The following is a 20,996-nucleotide window of genomic DNA, read 5'->3' as shown; positions in this document are numbered from 1 at the left end:
CAAAGACACAGAGTAATAGAATGGATAAAAAAACATGACCCATCTATATGCTGCTTACAAGAGACTCACCTTAAACCCAAAGACATGCACAGACTAACATAGTCAAGGGATGGAAAAAGATATTTCATGCAAACAATTGGGAGAAAAAAGGAGGTGTTGCAGTACTAGTATCAGACAAAATAGACTTCAAAACAAAGAAAGTAATAAGAGATAAAGAAGGACATTACATAATGATAAAGGGCTCAGTCTAACAAGAGGATATAACTATTATAAACATATATGCACCCAATTCAGGAGCACCAGCATATGTGAAACAAATGCTAACAGAAGTAAAGGAGGAAATAGAATTCAATGCATTCATTTTAGGAGACTTCAACACACCATTCACTCCAAAGGACAGATCAATCAGACAGAAAATAAGTAAGGACACGGAGGCACTGAACAACACACTAGAACAGATGGACCTAATAGACATCTATAGAACTCTACACCCAAAACAACAGGATACACATTCTTCTCAAGTGCACATGGAACATGCTCCAGAATAGACCACATAATAGGCCACAAAAAGAGCCTCAGTAAATTCAAAAACACTGAAATTCTACCAACCAACTTTTCAGACCACAAAGGTATAAAACTAGAAATAAATTGTACAAAGAAAGCAAAAAGGCTCACAAACACATGGAGGCTTAACAACATGCTCCTAAATAGTCAATGGATCAACGACCAAATTAAAATGGAGATCCAGCAATGTATGGAAATAAATGACAACAACAACACAATGCCCCAACTTCTGTGGGATGCAGCAAAAGCAGTCTTAAGAGTGAAGTATATAGCAATCCAGGCATATTTAAAGAAGGAAGAACAAACCCAAATGAATAGTCTAACATCACAATTATCAAAATTGGAAAGAAGAACAAATGAGGCCTAAAGTCAGCAGAAGGAGGGACATAATGAAGAACAGAGCAGAAATAAATAAAATTGAGAAGAATAAAACAATAGAAAAAAATCAATGAAACCAAGAGCTGGTTCTTTGAGAAAATGAACAAAATAGGTAAGCCTCTAGCCAGACTTATTAAGACAAAAAGAGAATCAACACACATCAACAGAATCAGAAATGAGAAAGGAAACATCACGAGATCCAACAGAAATACAAAGAATTATTAGAGACTACTATGCAACCTATATGCTAAGAAGCTGGAAAACCTAGAAGAAATGGACAACTTCCTAGAAAAATACAACCTTCCAAGACTGACCAAGGAAGAAACACAAAATCTAAACAGACCAATTACCAGCAAAGAAATTGAAGGGGTAATCAAAAAACTACCCAAGAACAAAACCCCCAGGCCAGATTGTTTTACCTCAGAATTTAATCAGACATACAGAGAAGATATAATTCCCATTCTCCTTAAAGTTTTCCAAAAAATAGAAGAGGAGGCAATACTGCCAAACTCATTCTATGAAGCCAACATCACCCTAATACCAAAACCAGGCAAAGACGCCACCAAAAAAGAAAATTACAGACTAATATCCCTGATGAACGTAGATGCAAAAATACTCAACAGAATATTAGCAAACTGAATCCAAAAATATATCAAAAGGATCATACACCACGACCAAGTGGGATTCATCCCAGGGATGCAAGGATGGTACAACATTTGAAAATCCATCAACATCATCCACCACATAAACAAAAAGAAGGACAAAAACCACACGAACATCTCCATAGATGCTGAAAAAGCATTCAACAAAATTCAACATCCATTCATGACAAAAACTCTCAACAAAATGGGTACAGAGGGCAGGTACCTCAACATAATAAAGGCCATACATGACAAACCCACAGCCAACATCATACTGACCAGTGAAAAGCTGAAAGCTTTTCCTCTGAGATCGGGAACAAGATAGGGATGCCCACTCTCCCCACTGTTATTCAACATAGTACTGGAGGTCCTAGCCACAGCAATTAGACAAAACAAAGAAATACAAGGAATCCAGATTGGTAAAGAAGAAGTCAAACTGTCACTATTGGCAGATGACATGATATTGTACATAAAATATCCTAAAGACTCTACTCCAAAACTACTAGAACTGATATTGGAATACAGCAAAGTTGCAGGATACAAAATTAACACACAGAAATCTGTGGATTTCCTATACACTAACAATGAACTAATAGAAAGAGAAATCAGGAAAACAATTCCATTCACAAGTGCACCAAAAAGAATAAAATACTTAGGAATAAACCTTACCAAGGAAGTGAAAGACCTATACCATGAAAACTATAAGACACTCTTAAGAGAAATTAAAGAGGACACTAACAAATGGAAACTCATCCCATGCTCTTGCCTAGGAAGAATTATTGTCAAAATGGCCATCCTGCCCAAAGCAATATACAGATTTGATGCAATCCCTATCAAATTACCAACAACATTCTTCAACGAACTAGAACAAATAGTTCAAAAATTCATATGGAACCACCAAAGACCCCGAATAGCCAAAGCAAACCTGACAAGGAAAAATAAATTTGGGGGATCTCGGTCCCCGACTTCAAGCTCTACTAGAAAGCCACAGCAATCAAGACAGTTTGGTACTGGCACAAGAAAAGAGCCACAGACCAGTGGAACAGAATAGAGACCCCAGATATTAACCCAAACATTTATGGTCAATTAATATATGATAAAGGAGCCATGGACATACAATGGGGAAATGACAGTCTCTTGAACAGATGGTGCTGGCAAAACTGAACAGCTACATGTAAGAGAATGAAACTGGATCACTGTCTAACCCCATACACAAAAGTAAATTCGAAATGGATCAAAGACCTGAATGTAAGTCATGAAACCATAAAACTCTTAGAAAAAAACATAGGCAAAAATCTCCTGAACATAAACATAAGCAACTTCTTCATGAACATATATCCCCGGGCAAGGGAAACAAAAGCAAAAATGAACAAGTGGGACTATATCAAGCTGAAAAGCTTCTGTACAGCAAAGGACACCATCAATAGAACAAAAAGGTACCCTACAGTGTGGGAGAATATATTCATAATTGACATATCCGATAAAGGGTTGACATCCAAAATATATAAAGAGTTCAAGCACCTCAACAAACAAAAAGCAAATAATCCAATTAAAAAATGGGCAGAGGAGCTGAACAGACAGTTCTCCAAAGAATAACTTCAGATGGCCAACAGACACATGAAAAGATGCTCCACATCACTTGTCATCAGAGAAATGCAAATTAAAACCACAATGAGATATCACCTCACACCAGTTAGGATCGCCACCATCCAAAAGACAAATAACAACAAATGTTGGCGAGGTTGCGGAGAAAGGGGAACCCTCCTATGCTGCTGGTGGGAATGCAAATTAGTTCAACCATTGTGGAAAGCAGTATGGAGGTTCCTCAAAAAGCTCAAAATAGAACTACCATTTGGCCCAGGAATTCCACTTCTAGGAATTTACCCTAAGAATGCAGCACTTCAGTTTGAAAAAAACAGGTGCACCCCTATGTTTATCGCAGCACTATTTACAATAGCCAAGAAATGGAAGCAACCTAAATGTCCATCAGTAGATGAATGGATAAAGAAGATGTGGTACATATACACAACGGAATATTACTCAGCTGTAAGAAAAAAACAGATCCTACCAGCAACAACATGGATGGAGCTAGAGGGTATTATGCTCAGTGAAATAAGCCAGGCAGAGAAAGACAAGTACCAAATGATTTCACTCATATGTGGAGTATAAAAACAAAGAAAAACTGAAGGAACAAAACAGCAGAAGAATCACAGAACCCAAGAATGGACTAGTGGTTACCAAAGAGAAAGGGACTGGGGAGGATGGGCAGGAAGGGAGGGATAAGGGCGGGGAAAAAGAAAGGGGGCCTTATGATTAGCATGTATAATGTAGGGGGGGCATAGGGAGGGACACAGAGAAGACAGTAGTGAGAGTCTACAGCATCTCTTAGTACGCTGATGGACAGTGACTGTAATGGGGTTTGTGGTGGGGGTTACTTGGTGAAGGGAGTCTAGTAACCATAATGTTCTTCATGTAATTGTAGATTAATAATAAAATGAATTAAAAAAAAGAAATCACTAGATACCTATTATAATGGCTAAAAATTTTAAATAAAAAAATCTGACAATATTAAGTGTTACTGGGGAGACAGAGCTATAGGAACTCTCAGACACTGCTGGTGGAGATGCAAACTAGTGCAGCCACTTTGCAAAACAACTTGGCAGTTTCTTATAAAGTTAAAAATGCATTTAAAAAATGATCCACAACAGATGTTTTGTTGCCCTTGTCTAGCTTGGATTAATACTTACTCTATAGGCACACACCTGATCATCTACATTTGCTCTCTTACAGCACTAAACTATGTTTTCTACCTTTATCTTGCATCTACCTACCACTTCAGCATTTTATTTAAAAAATAATAATAATAATAATAAGGGAGAAATGTGGGATTCACATATAAATCAAGTACAAAAATCAAACGAATATTCATATTTGACCTGATTTTTTATAGTTCATAATGCGTGATCAAAACTGAAAGTTTCTGTGATGACTGCCCTTGTACTGTTCACCATGCAAGAACTTACTCACTATGTAAGAATTTGTTCACCATGTAAGAACTTGTTCGTTATGCTTCAGAAGATTGGAGACTGATGAGAATTAGGCTCGGGGTGGATTAATGATTGTGCATTGAGTCCCCTATACAGAATTTTATTGTTGTTAACAACCATTTGATCAATAAATATGAGAGATGCCCTCTCAAAAAAAAAAAAAAATGATCCACAACAATCTCACTCCTGGACACCTACCCAAGTGAAATGAAAACTTGTATTTACATAAAAATCAGTACATAAAATGTTTATAGGGGTTACATTCCTAACAGCCAAAATTAAATCCACATATCCTTCAACTAAAGCATGGATATCATTTTAGTGTTTGTTTCACCATACAATCAGCAATAAAAAGGACTTATCTATCAATATACTCAACAAGGATGCGTCTCAAACATGTTACACCAAGTGTAAGATGCTAAATGTAAAAGGCTACAGTTTATATGATTCCATTTATACACCATGTTTGAAACAGGAAAACTATAGAGACAAAAAAACAATCAGTGGTTGTCAGGAACTAGATATGGGGAAGGACTGTCTATAAAAAGGGTATGGAATTATATTTCAGGGTGACATAACTGTTCTATGTAATGACTGGTGGTGGTTACATAACAGTACACATCTGTCAAAACTCAGATCTGCACACTGAAAATGATACTTTTACTATACATAATATATACTAATTTAAAAACAAAATGAAAAAAAAGAGAATCAGGGATCCTGGCAACCAAGAGGTAAGATTGAAAAATTATAAATGAGTTAGTCACAACAGGAAGTTTTAGATTTATCAGCAAAGCAACAGGTATACCAAAAGATCTCAAGAAGGGGACAGCACAATTCAGTTCTGTATCAGACAGACAGACTACTGACAATAGTTGCAGGCTAGAGTAAAAGCAAACTAGGGAGCAACTGGGTGACCAACCACCTCGGTATTTTAGGGGTAAGTTAGCAAGACCTGACTAAGCAGAGGCCACAGAGATGGACTGAGAAAGTCAAATGCAGGAAATTCTCAAGTTTCTAGCAATAGTAGAACCACTAATTAAGCTGGTGTTGAGAAAAAGATTTTACACAAGCTAAATTTAAGTGCCTGTGGGACATTCAAATGTAAACATCTGTTCAGACATACTGGTCTAGAGCTCAAGGGAAGAACCGGAGAGGTAGCTTTAGATTTGAGATTCATCAGTATATTTACAGCCATAAAAATACAAGGTCAAGATCATGCAAAGATAGAATACACAGAGTGACATAGGTAAAGGGAACCTGGGAATCACCTTGTGCAACACCCAGCAGTATGGGGTTGATGATGTAAGCCAAAGGACAAAAGGAACTGGCTTACTGAGTATGCAGAGCAGAGTTAGAAATGGCTAAGATCACATGCCTATTTCCATCAGGGGTCTCTCAACCACTTTATATTTGACTTCTTTAATTTTACCTTTGGCTTAATCACCCTGGGAAAACTGAGGCAGTTAAATAAAAAGTTATCATTGAATTCCAAAGTTTCATGTTCTACTTTGCATACTGCTGATGAGAATATTCCGCAAATAAAGTTTGATGAATATTCTACTGAATACATTTATTTTATCAATTAAACATACAAGAAGTGCTAAAAGGGGTTAAATGATTCACTTCAAATAGAAGTTAACTTACATAGCCTAATAACTTTATCTTGGTATCTGGACAAATGACTATGGATGCTTTAAAGGATCTCTGATACTGTAGAGAAGTTACCAGGAAATATCACAGGACAGGTCCAATGATTCTAGGTAATTCTTAACCAGCAAAATTCCCTGTGGAGCTTTCTCAGAAATGCCGATCTTGCCAAGTTCTATTCCTTAAAATACTGATTTAGAAATTTTGGCGGTAAGGCCCAAACTACTATATTTTTAATAGTTCCATAAGTGATTCTGCTATATACACACTGCTATATACACTCTGATATATGCACCCTACACACTGATCCCAAGCTGAAAAGCAGTGATAGAAAATCTGGTTCCAGGATCTATTTGGAATTCTCATTTGGGAGCTTCAACGACATCCTAATCCATGGGAATCACCTCCAACTGAGAGCATGCAAACAATAATTTTTCTGATCTAAACCTAAAATTCTAAGCTCTGGCCCCTGTAAAATACATATGAATCACCTTTTGGCTTTGATAATTAACTTTGAGAAGATTTAATTTAACTTCTCAGCAGAATTCAGAAAAAGGCAGTATAAAAAAAGGCATTAAAAAATGAATCAGGGTCTCTAGTTTAATTCCAGTTCTCTGTTTTAGTGAGAAACCTACCAAAAACACTTGCTTAATTTCACCAGCTCAAGCTTAGCTTCAACTACTAATTAAAGCACAACCAGATCCATCCTGCTATACTGGAATATTCAGATTCCACTTTTCTAGTTAGCAAAATTTCCAAGATTCCAATTTTTCAATCACATCATAAACATTATAAATCAAAACAAAAATCATAACCCAAGAATAGGAAATCATTTTTCTCACTAAAATTTTCACTTACCCATCTCTTCCCTTACTGACAATTTTTACTTCAAAATAATAAATCCCACAGGCTGCAGGTATTGGATGCGTGGCGCGCACTGACGCTGCATCTTTTGGGGTTTTGCCATGACCTGTATGTGAAACAGAAAGGGAAACAAAAATCAAAGGAGATACTCAAATGAAAATCTTAAACAACTGGTGAACAAATATGCTTTTTTAGAATGACATACATTTCTGCTCTTATCAGCACATATAATTAAAGACCGAATGAAACATTTATCATAATCCAATACGCAAAGCAACCCAACTTAGCCATGTAAGTCCCGCACTACTATTAGTCTTGATAAACTCAGAAACTGAACACATTGAACAAAGCAGTCCTTTTGCAAATAAATATTTTATTAATAGTTTTATTAAAGTATTTCAGAGTAGACTATATTTTAATGAGTAAGATTATGATCTTAATTTTATTAGATCTAGATTTGCATATAATTTATAAAATTCCTAAGCAACTCTTTTGCCAAATGGCTTACATTTAAACCAGAAGCATTTGTATCATAGAGTGTATATATATATATATATATATAAAATTGTATAATTTTATACAATTAGACTGAATTAACAAAACAGCTTTCTTATTTTAAGAATTTACAATATTATTCTTTGACATACTCTTATCTTTAATCCTATACAAAGGCTGATCCACAGATCCACAATATTTCTTTGGTCAATTACAGTCGACTGATAAATATATCTAATCTCTAGTTGTATTTTCTTTCTTTCTTTTTTAAAAAAAGGAATAGAACATCACACCATTGCAGACATCTTTTGGAAATGTTAGATAATGGCTTCTAAACTTTTTAAATAGTGATTTCTCAATTCTAATTACAGAGGGTTTCCTTCACTCACAATCACCTCCCCTGTCCCTTGCCCAAAACACAAATTACTTTGAAAGACAGCATGTGAACAGTATCAAGTAAGCAAGGGAAAACATGCCCATAAAATCACAGGAGAATAAAGACAGAAATAGCATGTCAGAAAGTCCTCAGAGTGGGAGAGACAAGTCTCCATAACCCCAAAAGGACTGTATGAGAAGCAGAACTCTAAACTGTTATTCAGGTGTCCGTGTTAGGTATACTTCACCCAATACAATCTTCTATCATTAATCTTTTAGTCATACTATAACATTACCTTCATGGGTAGCATATCCCCTTCTCAAATTTACCACCATTGTTTTAAAACGAAATACCTTCTTTTAAAAGTCAAAAATTGTATCTTAGCTATATAATAACCATCACATCACATACCAATGAGATCAAATCTTCCCTTACCACTCACTTTACCAAATTACCAATGTATACCCTATCATTAAAGTTAAGTTTACACTTGCAATGCTGTTAGCACATGCTCACACGGCCCAAAAGAAATTAATGAACTCAGTCAGTCCCTTTTATTACCAAGAAAATGTGTCCACAGATGTGTATGTGTTATGGGCAGAAATAAGTTCTCAGCCTGGTGACACTGGAAGGTGATAAAGCTGGTTAGGAAGGTAAAAATGAAAGCAGCAATATACAGACACCCCTAAAATGGCTGTAACATATGTAGGCAACGGATTCATACTGACCTAAGTAGAAGAAAAAAGAAACAGCACAAATCTGCAGAATAATACCAGTCACTTTTTAAAAATAAATTATGGTTTCAGCAAAACGTCTTTTCAGTAAAAATATGTTCAAATAATTGAGTTGTGTGGGAAAAGGTCATCTAAACTAAACACATTTTTAAAATTTAGACAGTTAAAAATAAACCTAAAGAAAACCCTGATTAATCCTGAAGTTAATAAATCAACTAGGTTTATTTTGGTTTCAGTTTTCTTGGAAGTGACCAAAAACTTTTAGGGATCATCTCAAGGTATACTTAATAAAAATAATAAGTGATAATAGTTAGCATACATTTAATATTATGTGAAAGGCACTGTTCCAAGGGCATTGTACTTATTAACTCATCAGCATTCAAAACAACTTATGAAGTGGACACTATTTATTAATCATTTCACAGTTGAGCACATTAAGGAAAGATAAAGAAACCCTCCCAGGGTGATACTGCGGTACGAGAATCCCCAAACCGGGATTTAATTCAAGAAGCCCGATCCAGTACAATTTCTGAACCCATGGAACGAGTCAGTTATAGTGAACATTCTGGGATCACTTCACATGTACTCCCTTCTCCTATTCTTGCTACTTCTACGGGAAGAGAGAAAGAAAACTAATATTTGAGAGCAAACAAATCCCTCAAAGTATCAGGTGCTTTTAATTAGATTTTTCTCATTCATCTCTGAGACAGGCATTATTTAACCTCACTTTAAAAATGGAGAAATTCTTACAGAGGTTATATAACGTGCTCCAAATTAGCAGAATCATGCATTAATCCTCGTATGAATTAGAATCTACATTTTTCCATCATGCAAAAGTAACTGTAAAGAACTACACAACCATAAACCTTCAAGGTTCCATTATATTTATTATGTTCTCCTAAAACACTATAGAAAAATTCTCTAAATTAAACTTACATTTAAAGACCTACGAAAAAATTTAGATGTAAGACTAAAAGGATTCATACTATTTCTTAGGAAAGACCAGCAGTATCAGAATGAAGGGCCTATTTCTAATAATGAGCAGGAAGGTTATTACTTTAAATTCTATAAACAAAAAAAAACCTCATATTATCAAACTTTTAAAACCACACCGACTACAATGTTAAGTATTTTCTTAACACTGTTCAAGAAGCAATACGTTTATTACTTCAAAACTCTAAAGCTAGCAAGTTTAGCTCTTTCTATTCAAACAATCTATTGACTGCAAGCCCACCCCATTCCTTTCCAGTCTCTAACACAAAGCCGAGTGCCTTTCTGGAAATACAAATCAGACTACCTTGTATCGCTATCCCTCAATACAACTAAAATTCCCTCTTAAAAGCCTCCCGTTCGGCCTAAGACAAAGATAAACTTCCTGAAACCTTGTGAGATCCTGTCGCCTGCTTCTTTTCAGCTCCAGCCACAGACACCTATTCCAGTTCTTCACAGTAGCGGCCTTCTTTGCCAAGCTTCCCCCCCCCCGCCCCCGCTGGAAAGCTCTAGCCCTGATGCTCAGACTGCAAAACTTAGCTCTAGCTCTGCTTCCTCGGTGTTTCTTCCTCTAACCTCTTTTATATGCCTTCATAGCAACATGTACCTTTCCCACACAATATTCACACTTAGCATTTACCTGTGATTATTTGACTGTTTTTGCATTTTATTCCCACTAACTTCCACTATAACTTCAATCATTCCTTCCTGGAGCTACACTTTAGATTCTGACATCACCTGAAACTACTCCACCTCAGAAATATTAAGTTCTCACAAAGTCTGTTTTGCTACAAAGCACATTTCTTGAATACAAATTAGCTCACATGTACTTGATAAATATGGGAATGATGTGAGCATTAATAAAGAAGTCATTTTGCTCATAGCACAGCTTCTCCTAGTACATTAATGAACTAAAAAGAAAAACAGCAATACACAAAAGGTTCAAAGCCAAAAAACTGGACTCCAACAGAAGTACATTCCGTGGTGCCCAATTCTCAGAGGCTTCAGCCACAGGACATCTGCCCCTATAGTAAGCCTTCTGGGGAATATTCAAGTGCAGTACAGATAAAAAAGTACTAAGGTATTTTCTCTTGGTTTTTATCAGCATGGACTCATGTAACCCACGCATATTTATCTTATACTTCGCATTTTAATTCAACACTACTTTGTTTTGTTGCTCAAACTGTTGCCATTGGGAGCTTTTTCATTTGGCTGCTCTGGTGCTCTGACATACCTCCTTTATATGTTTTTTGTTAGTTTCTGGCACTACAAGATGCTGGAGGATCACATCTGATGTATTTCCTGCACAGTCCTGGCATCAGCCATTTCTCCAAGGAGCCCAGCTCCTTTCACCAGCAAGTGGCTTTGGAACTGAAACTCTGGATGCTAGGTATGCTCCTTATTATTGGGATGTCACTGTTTTGGGCATCTCACTGATGACAAGGAAATACATGTATGTATGCTGAACTCCTGCAAATACACTTATCTGTATTTCCATATGTAATCACATGTAGAACCTGAGTTCATACTGATGTCTCCAACTCTAATCCACTACCACATGGATCACTCCAGCCTCCTCCCTTTGCTTATCTGTAAAATTCCACTCCACCAGTAAGAAATCTGCCTCCCCCCACCATCTATTTACTTAAATGTTCCAATATACATGTATAACAGTATCAAAATTGTTAACTCATATATCCCCTTAGCATACAACTTCATGAACAAGAATTCAGTGCTGTGCAGTCTCTTTCACCTTTAGTTTTACAGACTCCACTGATTTTCAAAGTTACGTAGGTTAGCACCTTTTACTCCCTCTTCTCTGAGGTTGATTCATACATCTGTAATACAGTTACATTGTTTTGTCACATTTTGCATTCTATCCTGGGGTTCCCCCCTCCTCCTAAATATTTTTTAAATTTTGCACACATCAAGATTTACTGTTTATGTTGTAAAATTCCATGAGTTTGATAAATACATAGGGTCATGTGTCCACAATTACAGAATACTTTGCGCTAAAAAATCTATCCCCCGGTTTGCCTATCCCACCCTCTCCCCATTCCCTCAAGTCCCTGACAACCACTCATCTTTTTACTGTCTCTACAGTTTTGCCTTTTCCAAAATGTCATATAATGGAGACTACACAATATATAATCGTTTCACACTGGCTTCCTTTACTTAGTAATATGCATCTAACATCTGTATATCTGTATGTGTCTTTGCATGGATAGGTAGGTCTCTCCTTTTTATCATTATTGTATGGCCGTACCACAGTTTACCCCTTCACGTATTAAAAAACATCTTGTTTTTAGTGATAATGAGAAAAGTTGCTATGAACATTCACAGGTAGATTTTGTGTGGGCATAAGTTTTCAGATCAGTTGAGTAGGAGCTTAATTGCTGGATCATACGGCAAAACTGTGTTCAGCTTTGTAAGAAACTGCCAAACCATCTTCCAAAGTGGCTGTGCCATTTTGCATTCCCACCAGCAGTATGAGAGCTCCAGTTGCTCTGTATCCTCTACCAGCAATAGTCACTGTCAGGTTCTCTTTGGATTTTAGCCATTCTAATAGCCATTCATTTTCTCTGTTAAAAAAAAAGGTGATGAAAAGGGCTAGCCCCCTGAGTCAGATTCTTGTTTCTGATTAAACAGTTGTCAAGCACTTATGTTTCTAAGAAGGAAGCCTGGGTTTAAGGATGGAAAGGATCAGCAGCCTATGTATGATACTGGGCACAAATGCCAGTGGAAACTGAATAGCTTGTATTTTATTGGAACTATTATTTTTGTAGTGCTCTAGTTATGAAGTTCCATAGTTTAAGTGGTCTTCCCAAGCCCTATTTTTCCCATTAGCCCTATTACTTTATATTCACAATTTTGCAGAAAACATGGTTTTTCCATTAACACATTTGTGGCATTATAGCGGAAATGACTATATTCTTCCTCTAGGATGTGACCTCCTGTCTTCCCCCCTTTCTAATGATTTCACTCCTACACTTCCTCTTCAACATCAAGGGAACTCCAATTCACTGAACCCTTTTCTTAGGGTTTTTCTTTCCCCCTTTTACTCTTCCAGGATGAGCTACATGGTAATTAACTTAAAAGTTCTCAAATATCCTTGATTTACTTCATATGACTATCTTTCCATCATACCCACTTCAAATCCACAGCCTCAGATCAGTATTATAATCCACTTTCTTTACTCCTGCTCTGGGCAGTTAGTGTCTGCTGAATTCAACAATCATGTGAGTAGCCAGTGCTACGAATTCATGATGTCAGCTGGGTTCTCCCACAGCTGTCAACAATATACTCAGAAATCTTTGAAGTTAGCTTGTTCCCCATTCTCTTCAATGGCTAGTCCACCTTTTCATCATCCACCTTGAGCTTTGTCCTCTACTCGAAATCAGTGAGCAAACTACCTTCCCTGTCTTAATCTTGAAACAGAACTTTACCATTATATGTATGGTCATGTTCTACTCTCCACTCTCCTATTACCGACAAGTCTGCGTCCATACCAGTCTTCACCTCTGCCACGGATACCAGAGAAACAGCAGGTGCACCTCTCTCTTCCTCAAGACTAATCAACCTATGCTCCTGACACTTTCCTTCCTCCAAGCCCTTACATGCCATCAGTCCCCCAAGATAGTATTTTCACCCTTACCCTCTTACTCTTCTTCCCCTCCATCTGTAGGGGCAGAGCACCTCCAAAATGTACATACTTTCCATAAACTGGTATGCCTCTGTGCTATAAATCACTGACAGTAATGCACTGGGGCTGCTGGTGAATATGGGGAGTATAACTGTCCAAATATATATATGAAATCTGTAGACATTTACTGGGACTCCATTATCTTGGATAACTTCATACTCTTATGTCACTCCGTTTTACCCACACAAACTGAAACGAAACTTACTTAGAAACGATACAGCAGTCTCTAACACGGTAACTTTCCAATGGGGTTTTTAGGGATAATTTTGATTATGTGGATTTTCATCTTCTAGGTCATGCAGTTACAGTGCTACTTCCTGGTGGTTTTCCTGGACATTAGAAGCTGATCTCCAGGTACACTGTAACTTCACTATCAAATATTAAAAAAAAAAAAAAGAGACCCGCCTTAACCACCATTGTCCTCCTAATCTCTTTCCTCCTCTCTATTTCTCAGGAGTCATGGATGTTCACTATCCTCTCTGTTTTTACCTCTTTTTGCCCCCATCACTCAATTCAAACTGCACTCCCTACGTTTACAATGGTCTATTTCCAAATCCAGTGGAAATTCTCTGTGCTTATCTCACTAAACCTATCTGTTGCATTTGACACTAAAAGATCACTTCCTCATTTCTGATACTTCCCTGCTCAGCTTCTGTGACCCCTCTCCCCCATGTCCAGGTACCTCTTAACAATTCCTTCTTGGGTTCCATCCCGTCTTTTCATGCTGGTATTGCTCAGGGCTCCACCTCTGGCCCACTGCTCTTCCCACTTTACCTAGTCTCTCATGGACTCTGAGTTCAACTACCAACTAGAGAAAGACTCACAAATCAGTCAATGACCTAGACCGCTCTCCCAAGCTCAGGTCAATTATGGTGGGTGCCCACATACCCTAGGACAAACTGCCTCACACAGGTGTCCCTACTGAAAGAGGCGGAGCCCACACTATCCTTGTACCAGGAAGATGTTCTTTATTTCACAACTACCCTCCCACCCTGACAGCTGGATTCAACACAGGTTAGCAGCACCTGATGTGAAGGCCAGCAGTTCACACAACAGCATATAATGAAAAGCTCTGCCCAACTAAGAGAGATGGCAATTAGCTAGGCCAATCCGCCAAGTCCCTCAGGAATCTCAAATAGAAGAGAAGCCAGTCAGTGGGAACTAAAGAAGAAAACCACCAGGAAGTAGCACTGTAACTGCATCACTTTAACAGCAGAATGAAGTGGAGGGTCACAAACTCCAGTGGTTTGATTACTTAGAGCCACCTTAACTCCAAAAGGCCTGTTCCTGTTTTTTCTCTAAGGCTTACTTCCTTGGATTCTTCTGGTTTCCACAAAGTCAAATCACATAGTTAAGATTCCCATTTTTACTTATCTCCAAATACATTGTACTGTTTCCTGGCTCATTACAAGAACCCAACAGAGCTAGAAACCCAAGTGGTCATCTTAGATTTCCCTCTCCATCATTCCGTCATATCCCGTCAGGGTTACTTTAAAACGTAACACAAAAATGCCTGCTCTTCTGCACCCCTACCACTGTCCAAGTTCAGGTCCTTCTTATAGGGTCTGCTGTACCAGGCTTCTAAGTTGAGTTTGTTATTTCCAGTTTCATACCCCTGAAGTCCATCCTCTCATTAGTTGTATAATCTTACAAAAATGAAAATATGAGCCAGTCACTTCCTACTTAAAATCCTTTGAAGATTCTTCATCTCCTACAGAATAAGATTTAAGCTCAAAAAAATATCCTGTAAGGCCCCTCATGATCTTTTCCCAGCTGCTACTTGTCACACACTCTTAAATTCCAAAAATCAAAACACTGCTTGTAGATTCAAACATACACTGTAAAATTCTCTCCTCTATGCTTTTGCTTGTGCATTTTCACTTGCAATGACCAGACCTTCCTTTTTCCCCCATATCCTATTCAACTCTTAAGACCAACCACTGGCCTCATCCCCTCCAAGAAGCTGTCCCTGACACATCAACTTCATCCCTTCCAGTGTCGGCCTGAGGGGCACGCTCCTCTGGTCTCCCACGGTACTCTTCACAACACTTTTGTACTCTTCACAACACTTTCCGTACTGCACTCATGTTCCTCAAGCTCTCTGAATTCAAAGACAGTATCTTATTCAGCCCTGAGAGCCCAGAGCCTGGCTCAAAGTAAACATTCACTAAATACTTGCTGAATAAAAGAATAAAAGTAGAGAGCAAGGCATATATGCAATGCACCTAACAAAAAATCTGCTTTAGAGCAATTACTCAATAAATTACCATTACTACTATCTACTTTCCTCTAAGTATGATTTTATTAGATTCACTGAATTCTTGCAGTTTTCAACTGGCATTTTAAAAGCTAAATTTCCCAAATTTTGGCCAAAGAACCATGGGAAAAGTTCAGTTTGATTTTAAGGAACATTTTTATATCACCCCCATAATTCTTAAAATACCTTTGTATTGGTAGGCAAGCAGATATTTGTTGAGATTTTGTTCAACCTTCAGTGCAAGAAATTAGATAAAAAATTAAATTTAGAAAGTGTTAAAGGCCTAATGATGGGTGATACTGAGGGCATGAAGTTAGGCACACCAAAAGATAAACCCATTTGGTTAGATACCCTAATGACGCATCAGTTAAAAAATGCAATTCACTATTTCATTGCTTATCATTCCCAACTTTCACATATCTTGCTTTTCTTCCAAGCAGCCCTAAAATCATCAAGGTGTCTGGACTTTTCCATGGTGTTAAGTGGGTGCCAGATAACATTTTTCCCCAGAGGAAATACTTTTAATGTCAATTATTCTTCAAGAAGTTCTAAATATGATGACTGGATTTTATCTATTTGAAAAAACAAGTCTCACACAAATTGAAACAGTAGTATAAATGGTATAGTGAAAAGAGCACTACATTTAGAGTTGATAAAAATTAGTTTTCAATTCTGGCTTACTTGTGACTGGGAAATCTAAACTGCAAGAGCTCCCACTTTCTCACATCTAAGATGAGAATTCCACCATCTTGTCCAAATCCACTAACACACGTGCATGTGTGTGTGTATGAGTATGTATCAAAATGCTCTGTAAAGTATCCAAAACAGCAGTAACTTCACAAATATAAAAATTCAAGATGTAAGTGAATACTTAGACATCAAATCCTTAGTCACTAAAATGCTTTAAGCTACAGTAAAGTTATAACTAACTCTAACATTGTCACACTGGTACTTATTCAAAGATGACAAGGATTTTAAAAATAAAAGGGGCCATGCCTGAGTGTATCAATGGTTGGTGTGTAACTGCTAAGCAAAAGGTCTAAAAAATTTTTAACATACAGTATATACACTGCTATTCCTCTGCAATCCAATCAACTTTGCATGTCTGGCATTGTTTAACTTTAATCCCACAAATCATTTAAGGAACCATATGGCTTCCAAAAACAGTAATTCCAACTTAGAAGAAAAACATCTTAAAAAGAGAGTATGTTCAAAGCAAAGGAGACTAAGATATTTCTACCTCACGGGTAAGTAAAATCCTCATAATTCCAGAAAATAGTTTTCATCAATCTTTTGACATTCTGTAATTATCAACAATACTTAATGAACAGTAGTTTTTAATCTTAATAGTGTTTCAAAATCCTTAGGTAAAGTCAATGCAGCATGATAACAAGTTAAACAAAATTCACTCTGGGGATTCTGTGACTTCAAAGTTTTGTTACCAACTACCTACGACACGTCCCCTTTGCTCCCTTCCCTTATTACTGGGAAGAACAGCTGGGTACTTTTGGTGTGGTCCACTCGGAAGGCACACAGAAAAAACAGGAAAAAACCCCACACATTAATAAAACAAGAGGAAGAAGCAGTAGAAGGGGGAAAAGGGACTGTGTGTGTGACCAGGAGGGAGGGAGAGACAAACGGGAGAAAGAAGAGAGGGAGAGAAAAGAAAAACAACTACATCTGTTCTTCCAGAAATGATTTATGTTTACAAAAGAGTGAAGTTTCCAGAAAGTGAATCTTAGTATTACACAACAAAAAGTAATGAAAAGGCCAACAGGAAAAGTAATTGAGTCAGCAGTGTCGTAAATATTCCAAACTCCAACCAATTTCACATGAGCATGCACTTTTCTCTAACCCAAATCATCAATTTTATGTAAAAGGAGTTAGTAGAAGTAAACAAGGTATGTTACAATACTAAATTAGCTGTAATCACAAATCTTAGTTATCATGGAAATTCAGAGCTGGAAATTTCCCTACCAACCACGAAGGCTCAACTCCCTCATTACTCAGAGGAAGAAACCGAGGCCCTATTTATAACATGCCTAAAATTACAAATGATTGCAGGACTCCTGAAAGCTAAGATTCTTTGTTCCATAATCTTCCCTATCTTCTACCTTTGGTTTTTTACGCTAATTATTAACCATTCACCATAAATTTAAAATACGAGCTTGTCAAGTCTAACAAAAATCTTTCTTGTAGCCAGATCAGAAGTAACATTTCACAACAGACAACAGTTCATACAAATTAAAACACAAAATAAATAATAGCCTTCCCAGTGTATTAACAAAATGTCCTTCAAAAAAAGATAATTTTCAGCCATTTATGTAACCTAACATTTTTAAATTGAAAGCATTTCTCTGCATCTATGGATAAAAAAGAATATTCAACAAGGCCTGTTTTTGTGTGTGATTTTCTGCAGCCAAATCACTTGGTACATTTCCTGTGACCATTCTCCTTTCTGATTAAATAGTTACTTACTTATCAAGGTTCTTCTCAAATTTCAAATCTGTATACTTTAACCACAACGGTTGCTTATACCCTCTAAATCCATGTCACTAGCATCTGATTAAGACCCTCCCTTTGTAGCCAATCAAAATGAGGCTGCTTTGAATGTAAAGGCTCCTGCTTCAGATTTGGGGCCTAAAATACCTGATTTGTTTCTAGACAGATGAATACATTAGGTTGATTTTTCTTTTCCCCCAAACAAATAAACTTGAGGCATGCTATTAATTTGGATTACATTTCAAAAATTCCCATAGCAACTTAGAATTTTATATACACCTGATCTTAACGCTTTGTTTTAAAATAAGAAAGGAAGGTGAGGGAGGAGAGAAACAAGCGCAAACGTAAGTTTTGGTTTTTTTTTAACTGCAGGTATAAAACATAAGCGAATTTCCTTTAAAATACTAAGTAACATTTTTTTAAAACCCCTGTTTACAACAGGACTTCATGTAATGCCAGCATGTAAACAGAGCATTTCCGAACAGCAGTGGTAGATTTCTGCTCGCGTTAAGAAACGCGTACTCCTGAGGGTTCACCTCTCCTACGCTGCCGGTTGCTTTTAGTAAGACACACTGGTGCCTAACTTGGGCCCCTGGTCCTTTTGTCCCCCTGGACAATATCTGGCCTAATTCTGGCCCAAATCCTCCACAGATCTCTCCTCCCCCCGTGCCCCCGCCCCGCCGCTCTCCCTTCATCAGCAATCATACCTCGGAATCGTGCCTCTCTCCTCCCACGTTAGAAGAGAACGCCTGACCCATCATCACCTGCAGAACAATGTAACCCAACTCCGAGGCCATAGATTCCTCTCCATAAGCCCTAAGGTTTATCTTAAACGGAAATCAGAAAGCGAGTTCTGTCCTGTCATCCTGGATTCCCTCAAGGTGTACTAGTCCTGGCCTAGTATGACCAGCTGCAATAGACCTCGCGCGTTACACTCACCTTCCGCTTCCAAGAATGTCGCCCCTTTCACCGTGACCCCAATCCCACCCTCGCAGGAGCAGAGCGGGCGGCGGGTCACCTCGGAGGGCACCGAGCCCCGGGAGAGCGAGCGGGGGCGGGCCAAGGGCCGGAGGCGGCGGCGGACACGTCGGGTCAGTGGCCCCACTCCCACCGCAGGACGCACGCCCAGTACCTTTGTAGTGCACCCGCAGGTTGTTCTGAGAAAGGCCGATGTAGCTGAACTTGTCCTTCGGGCTCCAGGACCGAGGCAGCGGCGTCTCCTGCTCATCCACGGCCGGGTAGAGGCCCTTCAGCCGCCGCTGCAGCTCCTTCTCCTGCTCGTTCAGGGCCGAGTCTCCGTGCGGGAACAGGGCCGCGGCGCTGCTGCCCGCCGCCACGGCGGGGACCGGGGAGCCTCCGGCCAGGCCGGGTCCCGCAGCGGGGCCCGGGGGCGCGGGGGGCGCGGCGGCGGGGGCGGCCGCCGAGGCGGGCGGCGGGGGCGGCGGCGGCGGGGCCGTGGTGGCCGGGGGCGGCGGCGGCGGCGGCGGGTGTAGGAGCAGGGCGGCCGCCGCGGCCCCCAAGCCGCCGCCGCCGGGCGAGCTGGCCGGAGAGGAGCCGGCGCTGACGGCCGGGGGCGCCGGCAGGACCACTCCCGGGACGGGGGCCACGGCTGCCGGCGGTGGCGGCGGCAGCTGCTGCTGTTGCGGCGGCGGCGGCTGCCCGGACATCCCGGCCGCGACTCAGCCTGCGGCCGCCTCCACCTCCTCGCTCCTTCCTCCTCGGCTTCCCGGGGGCGCTGTCGCGGCGGCCGCCCGCACCAGGAGCCTGGTCCGCCCGCCCCGGAAGCAGGCGGCGGGCCGCGCGCCGAGGCAAAGCGCGACGGTTGGGAGACTCGGAGGCCCGGGGGTGGGCGGCGGGGCCGGAGAGGCTGCGAGAGCACGTTGACCGGAGCGCGGGCCCGGACGCGAGGGCGGGAGCGCGGCAGGGAAAGGCGCAGTGGTGGCCTCCGCGGCCGCTGCTCTCGCGGATGTTTCCTGGCGGGAGGACCGAGCGGCGCGAGACGCTGCGCGCGGGCGGTGCTACACGAGGGGGCGGGACGGAGGTGCGAGGGGGGAGGGGAGGGCCGGAGTGCGCGGCCTGGCCGGCGGGGCTGGGCCCGTCGGCCGCAAGGTGCGGGGCGCGTGGCTCCCGGCGCAGGGGCCCAGCGGAGGTCCGGCCTCTTCCAGCGAGTCCGCGGCCTCTCCGTCCGCGCGCCCGGCCCTCCCCGGGAGAATCTCCGCCTACTTTAGTGCTTTTTGTTGTCGTCGCCCCACCTCCCCACCGTAGGGTGCCCGCTGGAGCGGCGGGGCTGCCTCTTGCCCAGGCGAAAGTAATCGAGCCCCGCTGGGGCTGCCGCAAGCCCGGCCTGCGGGCGCCCGGAGCGCACCGGGCCCACTAGGCCCGGACGAGCCGAGCGGCCTGGGTTCCGGGGAGCAATCTGGAGAGTGCCGGCCGGGGTCTCAGCTCTGCTGGGAGCTCTTGCCCCAGAGCATATTCCTGTTTGCCACCTCCCTCTTTATGACCCTACGGCTCTTCATACTCCACGGTGTTTGGTACCTTAAAATGTATCATGTGGGGAGTGGAAACCATTTCCGACGGCAAAGTCTCCCACCTAAAATAGTGAGCATTTTATTAATTAATTTAGCAAGGACTTAAAGTGAACGTGCATTGGTGGAAGGTGTCACGGGAATACTAATAAAGATTGGCATATTTTCAAAGAGGCTGCACTAACTGTATGAATGTAAGGTTATAGTGTGTACTTAGGAAGGGCTTCTAGAGACGTCAAAATATTTCATAGACTCATTAATTTTCACAAC

General features: G+C 40.4%; 1 protein-coding gene across 3 annotated transcripts in view; it reads right to left on the bottom strand.

Annotated features, from left to right (window-relative positions):
- RANBP9 (RAN binding protein 9) overlaps positions 1–20,014 on the bottom strand; it is a 92,013-nt gene extending 71,999 nt beyond the window's left edge. For all 3 annotated transcript variants that reach the window (XM_036878774.2, XM_057493972.1, XM_057493971.1), the window contains exons 1-2: positions 19,334–20,014; positions 7,139–7,250 (exon numbers count right to left, since the gene is read on the bottom strand). In XM_036878774.2, coding sequence (XP_036734669.2) covers positions 7,139–7,250; positions 19,334–19,868 — 647 coding nt within the window. In that variant the 5' untranslated portion in view covers positions 19,869–20,014. The remainder of the gene's footprint in view (positions 1–7,138; positions 7,251–19,333) is intronic.
- Positions 20,015–20,996: the final 982 nt, after the last annotated feature.

The sequence above is a fragment of the Manis pentadactyla genome, chromosome 16 (genome assembly GCF_030020395.1).
Source record: "Manis pentadactyla isolate mManPen7 chromosome 16, mManPen7.hap1, whole genome shotgun sequence".
NCBI lineage: Eukaryota > Metazoa > Chordata > Mammalia > Pholidota > Manidae > Manis > Manis pentadactyla.
The sequence above is the reverse complement of the archived record's forward strand: the minus strand, read 5'-3'. Positions and strand labels throughout refer to the sequence as shown.